This window comes from Arachis ipaensis, chromosome B9 (genome assembly GCF_059453495.1).
Source record: "Arachis ipaensis isolate K30076 ecotype BB chromosome B9, ASM5945349v1, whole genome shotgun sequence".
Lineage (NCBI taxonomy): Eukaryota > Viridiplantae > Streptophyta > Magnoliopsida > Fabales > Fabaceae > Arachis > Arachis ipaensis.
The window spans coordinates 99857133-99876351 of NC_142444.1; the positions used below are offsets into that span (position 1 = coordinate 99857133).

The following is a 19219-nucleotide window of genomic DNA, read 5'->3' on the forward strand; positions in this document are numbered from 1 at the left end:
ACAGGAAGGAACTACGAGCAATTACTTAAAAGATTAAACAAATATAATCAGCTGCTTTCTATATCTCTTCCACGCATTTTATGTAATTGTCGCAAGATATTGGGTTTAAGGCTCCTAACAACATGATAAGACAATGGCTAAAATTTCTTCACAAATTCAAATGTAGCCCTATTAGCAAATTATGAAAACAAAAATACCACTATCAAACGGCAATTATGATTAATTCATCGGTATAACATCCAATGAAATTTAATAGCAGAAAGAAATACCTAAGCAAGTTCATAGGCTGCAAAAACTTCTTGATCAAAAAATGATATATCGTGTGGAGATGAAGAGCCAATACTATTGACATGTTTTCCGGAGCCTCAAACATCTGCTTAATTGCTGTCACCAAACAGCAACATTTTGTCTTCAATTTCAGCTTGCATGTTTTGCAGGGCAGGGGAAGTACAGCTATCCAGGATATAAGCTCTGCCTATTGTGAAGCATATAATCCAGACAAAAAAAGGAAAAAGCCTCGTCACTGCCTAAAAAGAACCTGTATGAGCCACAGATGCCTCTCCTTCCATCTGCGGTTTACTCCTAACTCTCTGATAAAATAAGACATATGCAGCTGAAGATTTAATTTCGGCTTCAGTAACAGGACTGACATGACTGTCATCAAAATGGTACCATTTATTGTCATCGATCAACTGCATAAAATTGGAAGAATAAACGAGTTCAGATATTACGGACTGAAAGTTATGAGCTTGTAGCATGATTGGATGAAAAATCAAATATAATTGTGCAAGTTATGAGCTTACCTTAGCATACGCAGTGTAGTGCCCACCCCCGAGACCACCATAATGATTGCTTATAGCATAAAGTTCGTACATGTAGGATTGTCCATCCTTGCTTATAACGTACTTGGTCAAATCAAGATTGTGAATGGGAAAATTCACAAAAGTGTCAAGTTTGTTTTTCAGATATCTGCTGTATGAGAATCGTTTCAAATGAAAAACAAGAATCTCTGGCAATTTCCACAAATCTAGTTTTTTGGTTGCTTGTCTGTGTTCCTTGCATCTAGGGCAGTACCTAATTAAATTTTTATAAAGTTAAACTAAAGCGTAAATATTTCGCAGAGTAAGCATGGAAGTCTAGTATGAGGCGCATTTTAAGATTATTAAAGGAATCTTACCACATATCATCAGGCCCTAGAGGTTCTTCAGTCAAGAATGCCTCCAGGCATGAAAATAAAGAAATGGCTTCTTGCCGGGTTTTTTTCACAGTAAATCCAGTCTTGTGAACCTCAGGGAGATCCCTCAGGTAGTTGGCATCATATAAATCATGCTCTTTGTCAGTCCAGTCAAGAAAGACTCTTATATGTTGACTTTGTTTTAGAAGAGAATCCTTTTCAATGGGTTCACAGCCCAAACCACTACTGTTAGTGACGAAAAGTTGGAAAGATGAATCCCCACAAGCGGTCCCATCTTGTTCTGTGCTGGTAGTTGTCAGATTACTTGGTTCACATTGGGTATTGGAGATGTGCGATTTCTCGTCAGTGTCAACTGAGACGAAACCATTTTCCTTTCCATCATGAGACTTAGTTGAAGCAGATGCTCTTCTTAAAGGCAACAACATTTTATGTACAGATGTCTCAATGTTGGCTCCATATAGTGTGTCTTCCACCAAATAAGTAACCAGAGGAGTTCCAAAAAGCTTCCTCTCTCCACCCTTTACACTGTCCAGCAAGCATCAAAGGTAATTGTAAGTTTGAAACATCAAATAAACCAATAATAGAAAAATTGAAGTATTATCATATTCCAACTCAAATGCAACAGGAACAGTACAGTTATATCTATAGAGTCAATTGTAAATCTTGCCATGACAAACTTCCCTACACCAAGCTAATATAACCAAACGGTTGTGCATATCATCCTATGTGACAACCTGTGTAACAAGTATCAACTTGAATGGCATCTGCAAGTGTTTGAGGAGAAATTATCTAAATCCTTGAAGAAAATTATTTTCTCCTGCCTTGGGTTATGAATAAGAAAATGAGTAAATAGAGTTAATGTACTAAGTGGTTGGCAGAATTCCAGATAATTTCCAATTTCAGGAGATCATCCATTAAAGACTAGATAACATTGCAAAAATTCCAGTCCCTAATCAGTTAATTTTAAGGAGGGGGAATTCATTTAACCAGAATTTATTTCAGAGGAATTTATATCACCAAGTGGAACACTTCCGGTTGAAAAGAAACCACATGAAGAAATCTATTAAAGGCCTATATCACTCATCTTATGCAAAAAGGAAATTATCATGTGTAGGTATCCTGAATCAACAGAGATTGGTCCATTCCATATTAAGAGTATAACCTAACAGAAACACCAAAAGTGGCATACTTATCCAGCCATCGATGCATTATTTCTAGTTTCGTTTTCCGGGCTCCACTTTTCAGTCGATAGGCCACAATATGTTCATCGTCCTTTATTGATGCCAGTGGTTCCAAAGGGGTCTCTAAATATCTGTAGATCTTATGCTCATAAACCTGCAAAAGTTAGAAATACACACAAAATCAACCACCATAATAAGCCAAGGAAAGCCATCTTTAAGTTCTCTGTGAAGCACTTACCTCTGCCAGCAAAAGCATTTCATCACTCTTTAAGCAGCATGCAGCGGCCAATGCATTGGAAAGATCTCTACAGCAACCATGCTTCAGAACTGTCACAGTGTATGGCATGGGAAGACCACTCCCATCAGAATAAAAGACAGTTACTGTCATTGACCGCGTGACAGTGGAAGGCAGCGGTAATGATAAGTACATGAAAGGATCGAAAGTGATTGAAATTTTGCCACATACTGGACAAACCAATGTTGACTTGTATTGACCCTGAACATTTTGTTGCCAAAAATTCAAAACGTTAAACTCAGTAATGAGAAAATACATCCTTTCAAGCTTTAATAGAAAATCAAGTTCAGCACGATTGATAGATGGCCTTTGATGCAATTTTAAAACTCGAGATCGTATACAGAAAAAGTACTAAATGTAAGAGACTTAGAGTAAAACATATCTGAATAAACATATCAATTAACAAATTTGGGGTTTCCCCTAATTTGCTTTTCAACCCATTTTATTTTTTGGGTTGCAAAGCAGTTGGGTAGGGACACAGGGCAAAGCTAACTTTTAAGCATTTAGCTACTCAGTTCACTACTTGCATTTTAAAGGCAAAATATGTGAAACAAAATGGACATAAATATAAGTTCTTACCTGGCACACATCAACAATCAATGAATCATTCCGAGCCATATGATTTTTCCAACACTCATATGCGATTTCCTCATCTGGCCTACCATCCGAGTCCTTCATTTCAATATAAGGTTTTTGTTTCACACGATTCAAATCTTCATGCAGCCCATCCAATAAAAACGCAAGCAATTCCTAAATAAAATAATCAATCCATCACTCAATGCACATTCAACAACCATAATGTGCAAAGTTCAACAACTTTTCAATATGTTACAGAAGGCAATCATAAAAATTTAAATACACACACACACAAGCTGTCAGACAAAGAAACGGAAAATATTGCATGTGTAAACAAAGTTCCACTAAGAAATAACACCAATAATGTTTGCTTTTGGTCTTCATCAATAGTGTGTTTAATTCACAGCGCATTTCAAATATTAAGAACTTTGACAATTTAGAGAAACTAACTTGAGAATCATGCTGGTTATAACCACTGAATTGTGGGGCAAATCGAGCCAGCTTTCCCTTGAATGCACGAGGAGCAACAGCAGTTCGCCCTGCAGACCACAGTTTCCTCAACAAGTCACCAAAAGCAAGTGCTAACTCACCCTGCACATGAGATATATGTTCATTTCCTTCAAAAGTATTACCAATATATTACAAAACAGTAGAACACTAGGAACTACAAATCATGGAATTTTCTACATACACGCATTCCCAAGGGATTGTCCATGTTGATATCCTCACTGTAATCTTGTAAGAAATATTCAACAAGAGGCGGGGTGTGGACTAAACATTGAATAGAACTATTCATGAAGCAGGTATTCCCCAAGTTCTGCAGTCCTGCCAAACCACCCCTTTCACCTCTATAGTTGTCATATTTATCATCCACAGTAGTCAATGACGAACTCACAGAACTTCCCTGATACGAATTAAAACTTGACACAGATGCATGACCATTTGACAACGTAGGCCCCCCTGCAATCGACATAGATGATCTTGGAGGCTCTAATGGTACCAAAGCTAACTCGTTTCCAAGCGAATGATCTCCATCAAGTGATACTTCTAGAAGAATCTGTGATGAAGAGATGAATCAGGAGCATCCATAGAAGAACCAATACCGAGCAAAAAGTTAGGATAATTAAGTATAAATGAATGCCCCAAAGATATTCATTATGTCTCTACTTAACGACAGCCACTTTATCAAATTGGACATGAGCCTCCTAACAAAAGATCATAATTGGACAATCGGAGTACTTCAGAATATCCACTCGGTTGGTAAAAGATCGTATTGAAACTTTCTACTAATTTTAACAACATATCAACTAAAATTTCTGCACAGCTCGAGGTTACTTACATCTTGGTCCATCACCAAGTTTGCCTCCTCCAATGTCTGGTCTGACACAGCTAGCATTGTATGTTTGTTTAAATTGAAGTAATCCCAAATACAGGCCTAACATAATTTTTAACAAGCAAAAGAAAAGAAAGACAAAAGGGGAAAGCATTATTGATTACAGATGAGGGAAAAAGAAAGCAAAACATAACCACATAAGAAAAAATATAAAAATAAATAAATAAGCACCTTTTTTTGTTCTACTCCTTTGATTTTGCACACCAGTTCATATAGTTCCCTTATGTTCGCCTAAAATATATCAGAGAAACAGAAAAGCAATAATCAGAACTACGTTGGTCTAACATTTCAATTATCACATTATGCCATGTTAGAACCAAAGTAGATGGCCTTGGAAAATATGCTAATAAGAAAGAATAGAAGAACTTTACATATAATAGCAAATCATGTTCTTAACTTGCAATAGGCTATCAAGTAATGTCAGTGTTCCAATGTCTTCCTCACACTAAAATACTCAACAGTATTTTTTCTATTTGGATAAAAGATGAATATCATTGACATAGTAATGCCAATGTGTATTACATATGTTTTTAAAATTGAATAGGTTCGTACTTTAACGGATTCAATACTCATCTGTACTTAGTGCAACATAACTGCAAAACCAACAAGACAACCCCATATGAAATCAATTGGTACCTTTTTGCTTAATTTCACAGTTGACACACTGTTATCTCTGGCATCAGTCAACTTTAAAATGAGTGGGTAAACCTCAACACTATATTGCTTCTGTGCAGCACCCTGCGAGATCAACCTCCTCGGTAATGCTGGTCCACCTTTATACCTAGACCATGGTAGACAGAAATCTGTTACATATTCTAATCAAACAGTAGTGACCATCAGATGACAAAATTGAAATATAACCTTAACCGCCCAAGTTCCAAGGCTTCTCCATTTATATGTTAACTTCATGATGTCAATACTAAACCTATTAAACTAACCAGGCAAAAAAAATGAGTATACTGCCCTTGAGGATTCAGAGGAAAGTTTAAGATTACCTTAGAGGAAATACTTTTAAAATAATTGAATTGTATTTGGTTTGAGTATGTTAAAGGCAAGTCTATGAAAATAGTTTTTTATTTTTATTTAAATGAATAAAGTAAAATTACTTTTAGAGGTATAAGTTCCAAAAAGAACAAAATAGAATTCAAGAGTGAATAGATGGATGATTGTGATCTTGTGGGTAAGAGTGCCATTATACGTCAAGTTCTTTGGAAAAATAAAATGCAAATCAAAGTTTACTTCTTTCAAATCTTCCAAAATTAATTCTAGATACCGCAAAATTAATTCTGGGAGAATGGAAAAACAGATAAATAGATTGGCAGATCTCTAGAATTAATTTTGACCATCCAGAATTAACTATGGCCTTGAAAAATTACTTGTGTGCTAAGCCAAACAGGCACTTGGTATGTTTCAGGCTGGTGTTGCATGATCCATTAGCAAGTTTCTTGTGAAATTTTATGATAGAAATCTGTGTCTAAAAGAATATCACTCTGCATAATTGATTAAACGTATAGAAGCATGGGTATCTATGGCTATATGGCTCTTTCTCCAAATAATATTTGGAGGATCTAGATAATATACATTTATGTAACTTTTCCTTTATAGTTTACATATAGAACCACCAGTCACTCTCGAACCTCTGGACCATTTAAATTTCCCACAGCCTATTAAACCAACTATCGTTAAACTTTGGGAGCACCGGTGTTATTTGACCTCTCTAGAAGAGTACCTTCCATAAGATTCAAACTTATGTACTCATCCCAATTGTTAATGTTACTTACCATCTCAAACAACCCTTTTGGGTGTATCTAATTCTTTAGGTTCTCCAGACTAGAAAGTAAAAACCATTTCGAAAATAAGAAAGTTACCATTCTGAAAGTCTTTCCCACACTTTCTGAGGAACTAAAACATAGTCTGTCCCCTCCACCAACATTCGATGAATATCTAAATCATTGCCTTCGTAATTATTTCCGTTTGAGACAATATCAGAATTATCAATTGGCCCAGGTCTATCTGCATTCTCTGAGTGAACCACACCGGCATTCTGGTCAATTGAAGATTGCTCACCAGTGGAAAGCATACCACCACAATCCCCAACATACCCCTGCCAACTTGAAAACCACCTGCATGGACAGCAAAAATATATATTGATTGATTAATTAATTAATTAAAATAATAAGGGATACAAATTAAGGGGAACGGCTGAAGTTGTCAGTCTATGACCCAGAGGTTACAAGTACAAGTTGTGGAATTAGACTCTGGCAAATGAAAGGTAGGGCTGCCATCTATAGACCAATATGTGAGGCTTATGCTCTCACAGACCCTCTGGCCTGTGCATAGCTGGTTCTTATAGCACTTCCATTATCAATACAAATGGAAAGTAAAACGATGTGACTGAGAAATGCTAAGTGAACAAGTTATTTTTGTAACCAAGTTCAACCTAGTCTTTCTTCTTCTTATGCCTCTCCTCCTTCTCTTCCTTTTACTTCAACTAAAATTTCTGGTTATCAATCCTCAAGCTATTGGACCAACTTGGTTGAACTTAGTTACCAAAATGACTTGGTCATATAGCATCACCGTATTACCATAGTTCAAAGTCAGTCGATAATGTTCGGTAGCATTGATAAAACCCTCCATACACATAAATTATATGTGCGGAAAAACACCATATGAATGTCAATGGAAAAAAGCAATAAAAAAGAAACAACAACAATAACAACAGCTTTTAGGGTGAGTAAACATAAAAAGGACATGAAAGCAAAAAGCAATACTGTTCGGATTTCCGTTTAGAACTACAAAACCACTAGCTTTATACTACACCATACCCTAGTTCTATAATTTCCCAAACAGGAAACCAAACATGGTCACAACACAAGATCCATTCACCCTCCATGCTAGTGAAGTAACTCAATTAAGTGTAACCAAAATCCCCGAGGCCAAGAGTATAATAAGTGTGTAACAATCCAACCAGTATCAGTCCTTTCCCCCACAAGATAACCCTATTCAAATAGTAACAGGCAGCTAAGCAAAAGATTCAATGAAAATTACCAAAAGAAAGAAAGAAAGATGAGATTAAGACCTATTGGAAATAACGTAGTACAAGTTGCCTTCTCTCAAATTAAGCTCCGATTCCTTGATCAACTCCGACACGATCCGATTCTCCTCCTCCGGAGGGAGCGGGACGCAGCTGCCGCCATTGTCCATCGGAAAAACCGAATCGGCAATCGTCATGGCGGATTTCGTTCAAATCAAGCACCTAAATCAGCACCTGAATCAGCGCCAATAATTTGAAAACACTTAGAAATCCGCACAAAAGAGAAACCAATTGAAGAAAGAGTGAGGAAGCAGTAAGGCACCTGAAATGAAGAGATCGAGGTGGAAGAGAAAGAGAGCGAGAATGGAATAGCGAAAGGGAAACGAAAGGAATCGAATGGGAGAAAAACAGGATATTCGATGAACCCTAGCGCCTAGATTGCAGGGACAGACAGGTAGAGAAGCGGGGAAGGTTAAGTAACGGAACGATCCCCAAAAGTCTATGCGTAAATCTTTACCGTCATTTTTCAACGACCTCTTCCTCCTTCGTCTTGTTTCTCTTTCTCTCTAATATGTGGAGTGCCACTCTCTCTTACTTTCCCCTTGCTTCAAGTTTAATTTTGGAGTAAACTATCAAGTCTCTACAATATGATTTTTTAAGATAAAAAATTAAAAATAATTTATTTCGATTTCTGTTTTTTATTTTGGAAAAGTCTAGGGCAGCACTCCAGCAGTTTTGTTAAATTTTGTCCAGCATGTAATCAGCAGAGAAAGGTGAATCATTAGATAAAATCTCACACCAATCTTACATCATTAAATTATCATTAATGACTATTTGATGGCTACCAATCACAAAAGTTGCTGACCTAATATTGCTCTTTTATTTTTATGACACAATATGATCTTTATGAGTATTTTAACTTTAAACAAAAAATATTAACATGTTAGGTTCAAAAATTGAATAAAAAATTAACTGTCTTTAAATTTAAATTAATTAAAAATTTATTTATCTTTATTTTTTAAATATTATTTTTTTAAATTATTTTTTATTTATTATATTAATATTTTTTAATAAATTATTAAATATATAGTATAATAAGTATAAATCAATTAATAAATTATTTAAATTTAAAAATATTATTTATTACGAAACTAAGTAAATAATTCTCAAATATATTTTTTAAATATATAAATAATAAACATTAAAATCAGTTAATGCATTAATAATATTATTATTAATGTATTAACTGATTTTAATGTTTATTATTTATATTTATATATTTAAAAATTATGTTTGAGAATTATTTACTTAGTTTCATAATAAATAATATTTTAAATTTGAATAATTTATTAATTAATTTGTATTTATTATACCATATATTCAATAATTTATTAAAAAAAGAATATTAATATAATGAATAAAAAAATAATTTAAAAAAATATTGTTTAAAGAATAAGAACAAATATACTTCTAATCAATTTAAATTTTGAGACCATTATTCTTAAACTTGACACATCAATTTTTTTTGTTCATAGTTGACAGAAAAATACCCATAAAATTTATATTGTGTTACAAAAATAGAAGATAAGAATCGAAATTAATCATTTTTATTTTAAGATATCACGTTATTATTCTGAAAAAATCGATAAAGACCAAATTAATAGCTCACTCTTTAATTTTGACTCGGTGTAGAAACTGAGCTATGATAATTTTTCAAAAGTGCTTATAGTAATATATGGTTTGGGTGAGTAGCTGTTCAAGTAAGAAAATAATCCGAAAATTCTGATTTTTAATTTCAAGGTGGAGACCCTCGTGCACCCTCTTAAGGGTGGGTGCTTCAAGTTCCATGATCTATGCCACCACAATTGATAACGGCATTATCCCCTATCATTAAATATAGTCCGTTTGGCATCTAACGTTTGGAGAGGGACAAAGAAAGGGTTGTCATGCTGTATCTTCCCCAAGACTGAAAGACTTTTTGACTTCTAATGGAAGGTATATGCATGGACCATATTATTATTGGTACGCCATAAAATTACAATGAAACGATGTTTTCTTTTAGAGATAACTACCAATTTAGTATCTAAAAGATTTAATCACTAAAAAAAAAATTAAAAATATTATTAACAAAAAAATCCTTAAAAAATAATTAATTTTAATAAAAATGACCAACTATCAATTAAATTAATTAACGTAAACATTAAAAATTATTCATACTTTTAATTTTTATAATATCATAAACACTTTCATTTTAGTTTATTAAAATTCCTAATAATCATTTTCTTTTTGGGATAAGTACTTTCTTCATTCTCAAGATTTGGAGTCAAAATCAAAATCAACTTTTTTTTTTTATTAAAATCATCCTTAACGTTACAAAACGTTATAAATTTTTTTTACCAAATTATTCTTATTAAATAATAAAAATAATTAAAAAATTATAAAATAAAATAAAAAAGAAAAAAAAAAAGAAAGAAAACAAAGAGGAAGGGGAAGGGGGAATCGGGTGGGGGCAGGCAAAATGAAAGGGGAAGGGGAAGGGGGGAGGTCGTGCACCCGCCGCCGCTCCTGCGTCCAACCCGCAGCCACCGGCCGTCGCAAGCTTGCATGGAGGCACCGCCGCTGCCGTCCAGCTCCCGACCCTCCACTGTTAACTGTTCGAGTTTTCCCTGCCTCTTCCCAAAGCCGCCATTTGCCCCTGCCTTAGCCCACCGCCGCAACCCTTTCTCTTTTCTTCTTCCTCTACTCTTTTGTCTTCTCCTCTGTCCACTGACCCATGGCCGAACCACCACCAGCGACTACCTCAGCTGCCTCTAGCAGCTGCTGTCCTCACCACCGCCGCTAGTCACCGCCGCTGCAACATCCACCTCTCCCTTGATTTCTTTTTGCTTTGTTCTTCATTACAGGTTCATGAACCAACCCACTTTCAGTTCCTCTAATTTTTGTTTAATTTAACTTAGGTTTAATTCCCGAATTGTAAAACATGTATGATTCAACTTGAAATTTCAGATGATAATCAAGATCCATTTGCATTTGATGAGGATGACATTGCACCTCCTAAGTGGGATTTACCATCAATCAAGCAAAGAAAGTCGCATGCTAAAAAATATGAGGTAACAAGCAGAGAATTTGAAGAAGGATGTTTATCATAGACTAGTTTGAGCAATGGGGATGTCAATTGTTCCAGTTCTTACGTTGATGGTGAAGAAGGTTCTAGTCTTATCACTGATTGCCTTCTTACTGCTATTAAGGTATCTTTATGATTTTCTCTGATCTATTGTTTTGTGTCTTCTCTATATAATTCTTTCCTTAGTTTTGGTAAGTTGGGATTTCTATAAATTAATATTGTATAGTTGTATGATTGTAGGTGCTGATTAATTTGACTAATGACAAAACCCTATTGGCTGTCATCAAATTGCTGAATATGGAGGATTGGAGATTATGCCTCTGTTAATTGCTCAGCATTTTCCTTACGATGAGGGGGTGGGGGGTGATGGAGTGGGGTGAGGGGGTGGGAGTTACGGTGAGGGAGTGAGGGGGTGAGGGAGTGGGACTAATGAAGGAGGAAGGGAAATTGGGGGTAGGTTGGGGTGAGGAGAAGAGACGAAGAGATGCTGGGTGTAGGTGGGGTGGGGTTTTATTTTTTTTTAATATTATTTTTATTAATAGTTAAGGGTAATTTGATTCAAAAAAATAGAAAATGATGATTTTATAACGTTTTGTAACAATGAAGATCATTTTAATAAGAAAAAAAATCGGAGACGATTTTGATTTTGACCCTAAATCTTAAAGACGAAAAAAGTACTTATCTCTTCTTTTTTCTAAAACTATCATTCTTCTTTTTCATCATTATTATCATCCACCATCTCTTTTTCTTCTTCTCCAATTTCCTCATACCCTTAATTTTCTCCGCCATCCTCCTTTTCTTCCTTTACTTACAACTTTTAAATCAAATATGTATTTTAAATTCATTATATATTTTATTAAGGCTCGGTGTTGTTGGCATTGAATCCAACTTTATTGTTGGTCATCATAATGTTCCATTCTAAATTTAATGTTTTAAGCGAAATAAAATCTCCATTCAGCATTCAATCAAATCCCCTTCAAGTTCATTTACAAATTAGTTAAATGGATTATTATCTAGCAAGCAAATCTATGATAATAGAACAGGAACAAATAGAATATGAAAAAAATCAAATAGAATAAAAAAAAGAGAAGTCTATGAGAGACCATAGAATGAGAAAAACATAATAAAAAAAAAATCCAAACATGAAAATTGAAACTCACTTACCTAAGTTTCCTATTTGATAAAATAGAACTAACACTAAAGCTGTGAAGAAAAAAGAGAAGATGTGGATTCAAGGTATGAGTGATGATTGGTGGTATCGTGGTAGCAAAACCAAGAAAAGAAGGTGAAGGAAGATCTTTCCTTGTAGCGTGGTTAGAAAATGCGACACTAGCAGCAACAGTAGAGACAGCAAAAGGGATTAGAATTAAAATTTGAGTGTTTTTGAAATTATAAAACTTAAAAGTTTAGGTATTTTATAATTATAATAATTGCTAACTGTCACGTCAATATTTAACGTTAATTTCAGTTAATTCAATTGACAGTTAATTAATTTTTTGTTAATAACATCTTTTAAAATTTTCTTTGTCAGTATTTAAATTTTTTGGATATCAAATTAATAATCATTTATTTTCTTTATTCATCCATCATGTGCTTGGAATATCTATTATTTATATCAAGATTTTGAGAATCAGATTAATAAAACTAATCAATAAATTAGTCCAAAAATTCAATGATCTAATTGTAGTTAAACCGTAAATAAATAAATAATAAAAATTATTTAAATTATCAACATAAATTTTTGAAAAGCTAAGTTTACTAATTCGATATTAAAGTCTAAAATTTTACCTTTTTATTTACCAAATCATGAATGCCATAAGTCATAATATAGTAAAAATAACAACATATTAGATTAATATAACTACAAAAGCAACATAAGCTAAAAATTATAGAAATATTTAAAGGAAGTGACCATGATAGCAAAAGTTCACTGTAAAAGAACAAAAACATACAAAAAAAAAATAAAAGAAAAAATTACAGAACCATTAATGCAATATTTAGTTTTGAAAGGAAAAAAAACAAAAATTGATATAAAAAAAACATAAATAACTAAAAGGTACATAATAACAATTCCAATGATAAAAAAATTTGGAACCTCATACACTGTGCGTCAGCAAAAGATAAGAGCCTAGTGTTGAAGTAAACAAAAAGAGAGTTTCTTCACGTGTTTTAAAGTAATAAAAGCCCTGCTTAGAGGAATTCTTTTTCTTTCAATTTAACTAATAATATATAGACATCTGTTTACTAAATTAAAAAAATAAATAATATTTTGTTAATAAATTTAATACTTTATATACATATATGAGCTCATCGTTAGATATATTAACGTTATATATATTATACTTTACGTATATAATTAATTATTATAATTATTAATAAATTAAATATGATTTAATTATTTTATATAAATATTTAAATATTTATATAAAATAATTAAATCATATTTAATTTATTAATAATTATAATAATTAATTAGATCTCTATTTAATTAATAATTTATATTAATTATTTAAATTATAATTAATTAAATTTGTTTACATAAAAAAATAATTTTAATTTTTTACACATTATAAAATAATTTTTTTAATGAGTTGTTTATTTTTATTTATAAAATTTGAAATGCTAGCCACATTACAAAATTAGCCGACGCAAAACTAACCGTTACTATATTACCGTTATTATTAATAAATTAATATTTTGTTATTCTATATATACTACTTACATACACTTCTATTCTCACACTTTCTTCTACTCTTCTTCATCTTCTTTCAAAGTTTACGAAATCAAAATTCTATTACTATTTTTTTGTTCAAAAAAATAGATCCAAACCAACTCAACTCTTTTTTCAATTACTTACAAAACTTTTCTCAAACTCCAAATACCCAACAATCTCAAACCTCAAATTCTCAAATTCCAAATCAAAACTTCACACTATCAAATACATTTAAAAATCCACAAAATCTTCCTAATTTCAATTTTCAACCTCTTTATAACAATCAATTTCCTATGTTCCAAACACAAAATCAAAATTCACAAACACCACATTTTTCATTTGCATCCATATTTAACCCCTCTATTGGAAATGTTATTTCAACATCCTTACCATTTTCAATTCAATTTAGTGCATCGAGACATAGCTCATTTGGTGTTGGTGGCTCTTTTAACCCATCCCCTCAGACTCCGATACAATCTAGTTCAAATTCGCAATATTCATATTTTACCAACTCTCGTGGATTAGATGCTATCGACCTCAATGAAGATGACATTGAAAATCGTAGGTAAGATAGTATTTAACACTGACAATGGGAAGAGGATGTGATGTTGATTAGTGCATGGTTGAATGTTTCAACCGACCCTATAGTTGGTACCGACCAAAAAGGCGAAATATTTTGGAGTCGAATTCACAGTTATTGTGTGGAATTTAGCTCCAACATAAAAAAGGGGGACAGTTACATGTAAGAAACGATGGTATAAGATCAATAAGGCAGTTGCACAATTTGCTGGTTGCTACGATCAAGCTAGTCAAAATATAAGGAGTAGTTTGAATGCTGATGATATAAAGGAGTTGGTCTATAAACTTTATTCCACAAATTATAGTAAAAAAATTCACTTTTAAGAGGCATTAGAATATGTTTCGTTTGGAGAAAAATGGAGAAACTAACTACCTACACAGAGTGGAGGCTCAAAGAGAACCAATGTTAGTGTAATTGGAGCATACTCATTATCATCAAATTCAGAAACACCATTGGCTGACAAAACCGGTGTGGACTCTCCCGTTCGCCCATAAGGATCAAAGATGAGCAAGAGAAATGGTAAGGAAAAAACACAAATGTATGAAGATCTTAGCGAAAAGAAATCATTGATTGCTAAGAAACTATCTCTCATGGAAGATATTAAGAATATTAGAGAAAATGAACTAATGGATAGGAAAAAAGAAAGAGAAGAAGAAATGGAACATAGAGAAAAGATTATGGCAATCAAAGAAAAGGAGTTACAGATTCAAGCGACGATGAATGAATAAGAATTACAAACTTAGAGGTATATTAAAGAAATGGAGATAAATGCAAAGGAAAGGGAAATGGAAAGGATGGCTAAGGAAAGGAAAAGAGAAATGGATATGCAAATACTTAATGCTGACATGTCTACAATGAGTGAAAAACGACGAGCTCTTCATGAGATTGCATGTGAGAAAATAATCAATAAGGGGTTTACTTAATGGTTCCTTGAATTCATAGAGTTAAGTAGTATATTTTTATTTTTATTGCGTATTACTAGTATATGATGTAGTCTGTTTCATTCATTTCTTATGTAACTTTTTAAATTAGTCAATATTATTGTGCCGTTATTGTTTATGAAAGTGATTATTGCAAAACTAGCCGTTTTAAACTTAGACAAGAAAAAACTAGCTGTTAAGTAGTCGTTGCAAAACTAGCCATTTTAAACTTAGACAAGAAAAAACTAGTCGTTAAGTAGCCATTGCAAAACTAGTCGTTGAGAAGTAGCTACTTGTTGCGGAAACACTTATAAATATCAACTATCTATGATTCAACAACTCCATTCCAAATATCGTTTCTCACCTCAAAAGAATACTGAAAAGAACCTCAAGCTATGGCTAGAAAATTTGATGATATGTTTAATGAGGCTTTATATAGTAAAAGAAGACGGCGAGATAATACACTCATAGATAATTGGATCGATGAGTGTTTATTTGATAATTCAAAAGAAGAAGATATCGATAGAAGCTCTATCCCAACTCTTCGTAGATGGATCAATAGAGATCGAGAAGCAGGACATGATCGCCTTTTCCAAGATAATTTTGCAGATGAGCCGGTATATAATGCTGACATTTTTTTACGGAGATTTCGAATGAGAAGACATGTGTTCCTTTGGATAGTAGATGCTTTCTCAAATGCCTATCCGTATTTTCAACAGAGGGTCGATGCAACTGGGAGAAGAGGCTTGTCACCACTCCAAAAATGCACTGCAGCGATACAGATGTTAGCATATGGCGTAGCTGCTGATGCCATTGATGATTATGTGCACATAGGCAAGAGAACTACAATTGAATGCTTGAAAAAATTTGTTGAAGGTGTCATTTCGGTGTTCGAGGATAAATACTTGCGAAAACCAAATTCAAATGATATACGACGCCTGCTACAAATGGCGAAAGGTCGTGGCTTTCCTAGCATGTTGTGTAAAACCCGCGAAATTAGTAAATAATTAGCCAATAAATTAATTATTATTTAAAAAATTAAAAAATTAAATTTAATAGTTAATGAGGTACAAATAATTAAAATATGAATTTTAACACTAATTTTAAAAGATTTGGTCCAAAATTGGACTAAACGAGTCGAATCAAGCGAACCGGGTCCATATTGGGCCCAAGGCCCAACCTCAATCAGCCTTATTTATGCATGCAAGTCCCCCTTTCATAGGGAGAAAGAAAGAACACGGTGAGAGGGTAAGAGAGAGCTTAGGTTGGAGGTTACTATTCACTTCCAACTTTAATCCATCTTATCTTTCAATCTGGAGCTTTAATTGATGAGTCGTTAGTGGCCACGCGTTCGTCTCGAAATTCTCTACAAAGTCAACTAACCAATTTGGTAAGGAATTTAATTTTTCTTACCCAAATCTTCCCTTCTTAGTTTCGAATTTAGGGGGTATTGGAATTGAGAATTTATATGATTTTGATATTTTAGGTTCGAATTAGCTCGCAAAAATTAGCGAGTTTTTGTTCATTTGAGACACGAGTAAGGTAAGAACCTCAAACCTCTTGTTGATTAGTGAATTAGAAAGCTTGGATGTTGATTATAGTGACACGTTGTGGAATTAGATTGAATAATGTTGAATTGGAGTATGTTGATGATGTTGGGAGCTTGATTGTGGGACCTTGGTGGTTAAATTTCTGTTCAGAAAGGCTTTAGAGCTGTGGACTCTTGAGAAACGTTGACCTTGAAGTGTCTCTGGGTTTTTTGAGGAATCAGCCAAGGTATGATTTTGGTTTCTCATAGATAATATATAATGTCTTGTGAAACCTTATGCTAGATGACCATAATATAAGTTGTATGATATGGAAGATTGAGGATTAGTGACTTGTTGTTTGTATTATTGAGTTGAGTGGTTGGATTGTATGTTGAATATATATTAATGTGTGTTGTATGATGGGGCATGATGATGATTGTTAATGGCACGAAACGCGATGTATGACGATTGTGATATTGAATATTGGTGAGATTTGAGCCAAAGGCCGTGACCAGTAAGTCCGGGTAAGTATAATGAATTAAGATTGGCATGGTTTGCATGTTGTATATTGAGGCACGGATATGATCTATGTGAATGTGAGTGGTGTTGATTTGGTTGAGGTATTACAAAAAGTATGTATGGAAATTATGGTATATAGTGGGGGCGGGGGGTTGGAAGTTAGGACTTTTGGAAGTTAGTATGTTGTGAGATGAATGTTATGGAATGAATGAGAAGTGTTTAGGTACGTTTTAAATATGGTTAGTGTGAGATGGAACTTGAAGCTTTGGTTTTTTTGAAATGTCCATTGTGAAAATAGGGGTTTGAGATTTTTAAGCAAAACTTGATTTTTAATGAACTTTGACGATCCATAACTTGAGCCTCGAATTTTGGAAATGAAATCTATTTCAAATTAAAGATATTTTCAATAGCTTTAAAATGGTATAAATTTTGTGGAAAATAGAATTTTGAAGAGGAACTTATGAACGTCGGAAGTTATGTACAAAAAACTGAATTTTCTTAAGTTGCAGCAAAACTAAAACTTCTGGTTTGTGTGCGGGCGTACACTGCTGTGCGCACGCATCGAACAAGGGCTGCGTTTTAGCTCGTGCGTATGCACGAGCGGTGTCTGCACGCACACTAATGGAGCCGATCGTCGGTCTAGAATTTATCAATGAGGATCACGTCGAAGTATAGTTCCAAACCTACAACTAGCTCTCGATCGAAGTTTAAATTGGTTGTCACAAGTTCAAACCAATAAAAATACCGAGAGTATTAGATCTCGGGTCATCTCTCAAAGAAATTGCAGTGAGGTATGCATGTTATCGATTATGAGGTTCAAGGGGGTGGTTTGCATGTGAGAAGACAAGAATTTAAATGACAATAAAGTAAAGAAAACAACTAAAGATAACAATTACTAAAGAGGCATTCATGGCAAGAATTGAGAATCAAAGTTTTCTATCCTAGTCATTAATCATAACACACTAATTACCAAGAGTTAAGCCTATCACGTTGTCTCCCTATTGAGAGAAAGTTAAATAAGCCTAGTTAATCCCAATCCATAAGTAGCATCAATGGAAACAAGATCAACTAGCAACTCTAGATCACCAACATAAATTGGGTATTAATGACATAAGATTACCAAGTTTCTCTTTTCAAGCTAAGACTGCTAAAAAATCTACTCTAAACCTAACCCAAGTATTTTATCAAACACTTGGTGTGCATAAAAAGAAAAGCATATTAAATTGCAGTAATAATAAAATCTACCACTATCAAATATAAGAAAATTACCACAAAAACTCAAACAAGCATAATAAACATAAAAACATAAAATTGTATTAAAGGAATCAAAATTAACAAGAGTGTCATAAACTAAAAAGAGGCATTAAAGAGAAATTAACAATGTAAACTAAGAGAACAAAAGATGTAGGAACAAGAAATTGCAAGAAAAACTAAATCAAGACAAGATTAAAACCTAAATCTAAGATGAAATTAACCTAAATCTACCCTAATTCTAAAGAGAAGAGGGAGCTTCTCTCTATAGAAAACTACCTAAAGCATGTTTCTACACTACCCTAATTGCTCCCCCCTTGTTCCATCTTGAATTCGGCTTCAAATACTTCAGAAATGAGTTGGATTTGGGCCTGAGTGACTCAGAAATCGCCAGCCACAATTTTTTTTAGTGACTCACGTGACGAGTGTCACACGTACACGTGGGGCACGCGTTCGCGTCACTTGACGAAATTTCTGGTCACGTGTACGCGCGGGTCACACGCATGCAGAACTGGGCAGATTTTCGAACTTCATTTCTTCATAAATTCTCCACTTTTACATGCTTTTTCTTCATTTTTTCAATCTAATCTTTGCCTTCTAAACCTGAAATCACTTAGGTAGCGTTTGTTTGCAAGACAGAGACTGAGATTGAGAGACAGAGACCGAGAGACAGCGACAGAAATAAATATCAGTATTGTGTTTGGTGTAGAAGTATACAAGACTGAATTATGTCTCAGTATCATGTTTGGTTTGAAATAAAAGTAGAGACTAAAAAACTTAAAATTACAAAAATGCCCTTAATTTTAAAATACAACTCTAACCCCCAAATCCAATTTGATTTTTCTCAGAATGTAACCCTAACCCCCTTTCTCCTCTCCTTTCTCGTGAAGGAATCCTCTGGTCTTACCC

At 33.7% G+C, this 19219-nt stretch overlaps 2 protein-coding genes across 5 annotated transcripts; one reads left to right on the forward strand and one right to left on the reverse strand.

Moving 5' to 3' along the window:
• Nucleotides 1–33: 33 nt before the first annotated feature.
• On the reverse strand, nucleotides 34–8308 carry LOC107618026 (ubiquitin carboxyl-terminal hydrolase 10). 4 transcript variants are annotated; one of them, XM_016319948.3, is made up of 14 exons: nucleotides 7997–8308; nucleotides 7720–7908; nucleotides 6509–6763; nucleotides 5277–5421; nucleotides 4812–4871; nucleotides 4587–4682; nucleotides 3939–4304; nucleotides 3698–3838; nucleotides 3251–3421; nucleotides 2615–2872; nucleotides 2385–2530; nucleotides 1178–1720; nucleotides 804–1074; nucleotides 34–692 (listed from the first exon to the last, which is right to left on the reverse strand). In XM_016319948.3, the coding sequence occupies exons 2-14, from the start codon at nucleotides 7869–7871 to the stop codon at nucleotides 528–530; spliced, it is 2769 nt and encodes a 922-aa protein (XP_016175434.1). In that variant the 5' UTR covers nucleotides 7872–7908; nucleotides 7997–8308; the 3' UTR covers nucleotides 34–527. The 4 variants fall into 4 exon arrangements, with proteins under 4 accessions (XP_016175434.1, XP_088356670.1, XP_020967257.1 ...); XM_088500544.1 differs by having other exon boundaries at nucleotides 7720–7896; nucleotides 7997–8304; XM_021111598.2 differs by having other exon boundaries at nucleotides 2358–2530; nucleotides 7997–8289.
• A 7098-nt stretch (nucleotides 8309–15406) lies between these two features.
• LOC148545617 (uncharacterized) lies at nucleotides 15407–16018 on the forward strand. Its single transcript, XM_088499074.1, has one exon. The coding sequence runs from the start codon at nucleotides 15407–15409 to the stop codon at nucleotides 16016–16018; it is 612 nt and encodes a 203-aa protein (XP_088355200.1).
• Nucleotides 16019–19219: the final 3201 nt, after the last annotated feature.